Genomic DNA, 3,870 nt, shown 5'->3' on the forward strand with positions numbered 1-3,870 from the left:
GAGAAAATTCCAATCTGGCCTTAAATGTATGCGTGCAGGTCTAGGAGAGAAGGTGGCTACCAGAGAAATGTGTGACTATGCGATTTACACACTGCAGTGCTTTTTTTCAGTGAGTCAAGAATTTAATCATGAAACCAAGGAAATTTACGCAGTTAGGCTCCCAACAATGAAGTAGGGAAGTATAGCCAACATAACGATTTGCTGGAATTACAGGACCAAAAAACTCTATCGGCAACTGACACATACAATCATCCTAAAGAGATGGGATACGTCGCCCTTCTGCCTTCTGACAAAAGATGCTCAAAGCAGCTCGATACCAGGCGACATGGTCAATTATCTGGTAAAAATGGATCTTTCCATCTCTGTGATGCTAGCTACCAGGCTATTGCAGTAGTCATTTGTTTTCGTGGTGACGAGAATGGTTGCACCTTCCTCCATAGCCGGGAGCGGAAAGGAATGGTCAGAATCGACCTTGGATTTGTTCTTGACACAGTCTTCACAGGTACATTCTTCGACTGTGTACTCCAGGCCCCTCGAGAGGAGTACTTTCGTTCCAGTCCTGCTCTCACGGCTCTCGTGTTGGTCAGCCTCTGCCTCGTTCCGGAGAGCCGATCCTGGTGATGCGGAAACAGAACCGTTAACCTGAACTCCCCAGATGGTTGACAGGTGGGTCACGACAGTCTCAGCAACACACATTAGGGCTCAAAGCAATGCAGACAGGTCTGCAAAACAAGTGAGTATGTTTGCACCAGAAGTCACGAACCGACGGGCCACAGTGGGTTTGGAGACAGAGTCTGTTTAGGCCACACAGTGTTTTCAAGTGTTTGCTTACATGTTCTGTTGGCCCACGTTTAGAAATCAAGAGATGTTTTTTACAAGGGGGGCGCCAGATGGCTGAGTCGGTTGAGTGTCCAAATTCGGCTCAGGCTATGATCTTACGGTTTGTGGGTTCGAGCCCCGCGTCGGGCTCTGTGCTGACAGCTTAGAGCCTGGAGCCTGCTTCTGATTCTCTGTCTCCCTCTCTCTCTCTGCCCCTCCCCCGCTCATGTCCTCTCTCTCCCCGCCTCTCTCTCTCCCCCACTCCCCGCCTCTCTCTCTTCCTCCCCCCCCAACAATAAGTAAACATTAAAACCGTTTTTAATAAATAAATAATTTCTAAAAGAGTTTAAAAAATTCCAGAGGTGTCACATGCAAATCTAGGTGATTGGTCTCTTTAAAACAACAACAACAATAAAACGTGGCAACTTGGAGCTAACATTCCTCCACGGAAACAAATGGCCAGAGTCAAGAGCACCAGTCTCCTTCAGAAGGGCATCCACGGCTGAAGTCTCCACCTGGCCCACTGCATTCACTGGGTACCCACTTGGCCCTTGGAGGCATTGAGGCCCCACTTGACACATGCAAGGTGACAAATTACCATATGTTCTAGCACACCAAACCCAGCCTTTGGGCCACACTTCAGAATTCAAAGTAAAGATGCTTCTCTTACAGAGCACTTGGTAGCATATCAAATTTTTTTATCATGAATCTTTCATGATCACGTAAGGTAGGAGTTTCTATTATGTCCCCATTTATATGCCTGTGAAGGCAAGTTTCACTACTTCTCCAAGCTGCCACAGAATAACTCCATCTCCCAAAATGTTCTACTTAAAGTCACTCCCCACCTGTCTCTCAGACCCCGGCGGGAAGGGGGGAGGGGGGAAAATAAAAAATGAATAAATTATGTAAAACAGCCATCCAACGCTCTTCACTGCACTAGGAAGCAAATGAGGTGAGTGCTTTACAGATTATGGATGGAAAATAAGTGCATAAGCAAATAAGCCAATGGCTGCAAAGTGTTTGGGGATCAGATCACAGACAAAGGTGCTACAGAAATATTTTTTTCTTAAAAAGCCCTTAAGTAGAGCATTCATTTCTCTGAGGCCGCTTCTCTACCGCCTAATAAAGATAATAATCTTTGAAATGACTCCTCAAACAATCTAAGGACAACTGGTTATTATTCATTTCTAGCATCGTTTGGGCAGCAAAATGTTCACCCAAGCAAATAGCACGTAACATTTGTATTAAAAATATGGCCAGGGATCTTGCCAAATACATTTTTCCTGATGGTCGTCAACCTGGCTAGCAGTTTCTGCACATCCAGTCAAGGTGCGAACTTTGGTCAAAGAGCTGGATGTTTGCCAAGAAAACCTTAGTACTTCAAAAGAGTAATTACCAAGGGAAGAATGTGGGGGAAGGCTGACATTGTAGGGTACCTCCAGAGAAGAAGAGAAGATACAAACACCGAAAACGCCAAAAGTTCGTTTAACATAACTGTCCTCTAACACACTCAAAAGGACTCTAACCAAATGAAATACTCAACATGAAAAAAGGAGGAAGTGAAATTCACAATAGCCAGCTCTTGGAAATAGATTTCAAAGAGGGACCATCAAACCAACCTGTGTTTTTAAATGCGTCCTTTGATGGTTCAGAGCTCATCTTCCTTAGCAAGAACATCAACACGAAAACCGTCAAAGAAACTGTCAAGCTCAGGCCCAGACAGGTCCAGAGAATTGTATTTGTTCCTTTCACTGCATTAAAACAATATCAGAGAGATAATGAACTGACAACGGGATATCCACATCAAGCAAAGGCGATCTGTCGTCCAATCCCCCTAATTCATCAGCACGCATTTGTAGATTCTAAATAACACTTAATTAGAAGAGTCGGTAAAACCTCTGTTGCTAACGGTGCCGAATAAAACTGAGTTCGCTTCTGAATAATTACTTGGCTCCGCTTGGCAGTTAAACGCTCGCCTTGTTTCCTTGTACTTTTTGATTCAGAAGATCTCACCATCTTTCCTGTAACGTTTATTCTTTGAGTAAAGAGCCGACGTAGAGAAACTCCTTGACACGAATGAATTAATTGTTTAAGCGGAACTACTTACTCGCGCTGCAATATCGCTGACATGGTGAGGGAGGGGTATTAAGACATCGAAGGTGACAAGGTTTGCAAACGTTAAGCAACTTGTCAAAATATTCGTTTTGGAAGCACGGCTGAGCCATCCGGAACTGGATCGCAAAAAGAAAGAAGCAAACCTCAGAACGAACAGCATGGAAGGACAAGTAAAATCTCGTCAAGAAGTCCGCAGCAAACGTTAACGACAGCAGCTAGGGTGTCGAGGGTGAAAAAGAACTTCACCACGATGACTTAGTTCTTGCGGGGGCTATCTCCCCGTACTGTGCTGAAGGATTTGAATACCAGCTCCAATTCCGGTTTCTAAGTTTGAGACCTAGGGGTGGGGTGAGAGGTAGAGTGGAAACACCAAGGACAAACCAGACCTGAAACAGAAACTGCTTATTTATAGAGGAAATGTCTATAAATAAGCCAGGTGACAGTTGCAAGACGCAGGCAAGCCTGAGGCGTCAGGCAGAAAGGTTTGAAAACCGTTTTGGACCCATCTGTTGAAGAGCTGTGCTGTGTGATCGGCCCCAGGGAGATAGATGAGATGAGGTCTGTGCCCCTTAAGAACTTAAAATCTAACGGCGGGGTGGGGGGAATAGAAATCCACTCAACCACGGAGCGGAGTAAAAGCTGATGGCCTGTGAAAAAGGGAAAGGGGAGTCAAGCTCGGCTACCACATTTCCGACCCATGAAGAATTCCAGAATTCCAACAGAAACAGGGACGTCTAGGCTAAAAGCAAAGTTGGGAAGAGGGTTGAGGGGAAGAAAAGTTTGGGGTATGAGGAGTAACGAGAGGGGTAGCGGTAACGTAGCCCACACAACGCTGTCGAAAACTTAGGAAATGCAAATGAGCAGACAGAAAAGTTATCCACAGTCCCAGCATCCAGAAAGAGTCAACGCGTTGATGTACCAGAGAGGTTGCAAACA

The 3,870-nt window shown here is 45.3% G+C and overlaps 1 protein-coding gene across 1 annotated transcript; it reads right to left on the reverse strand.

Moving 5' to 3' along the window:
• TNFRSF17 (TNF receptor superfamily member 17) lies at positions 1–3,221 on the reverse strand. The gene is made up of 3 exons (XM_007076863.3): positions 2,927–3,221; positions 2,439–2,570; positions 1–614 (listed from the first exon to the last, which is right to left on the reverse strand). Exons 1-3 carry the CDS (start codon positions 3,042–3,044, stop codon positions 334–336), a joined length of 531 nt encoding a protein of 176 aa, XP_007076925.1. The 5' UTR covers positions 3,045–3,221; the 3' UTR covers positions 1–333.
• Between the last annotated feature and the right edge of the window lie 649 nt (positions 3,222–3,870).

This window comes from Panthera tigris, chromosome E3, assembly GCF_018350195.1.
Source record: "Panthera tigris isolate Pti1 chromosome E3, P.tigris_Pti1_mat1.1, whole genome shotgun sequence".
Lineage (NCBI taxonomy): Eukaryota > Metazoa > Chordata > Mammalia > Carnivora > Felidae > Panthera > Panthera tigris.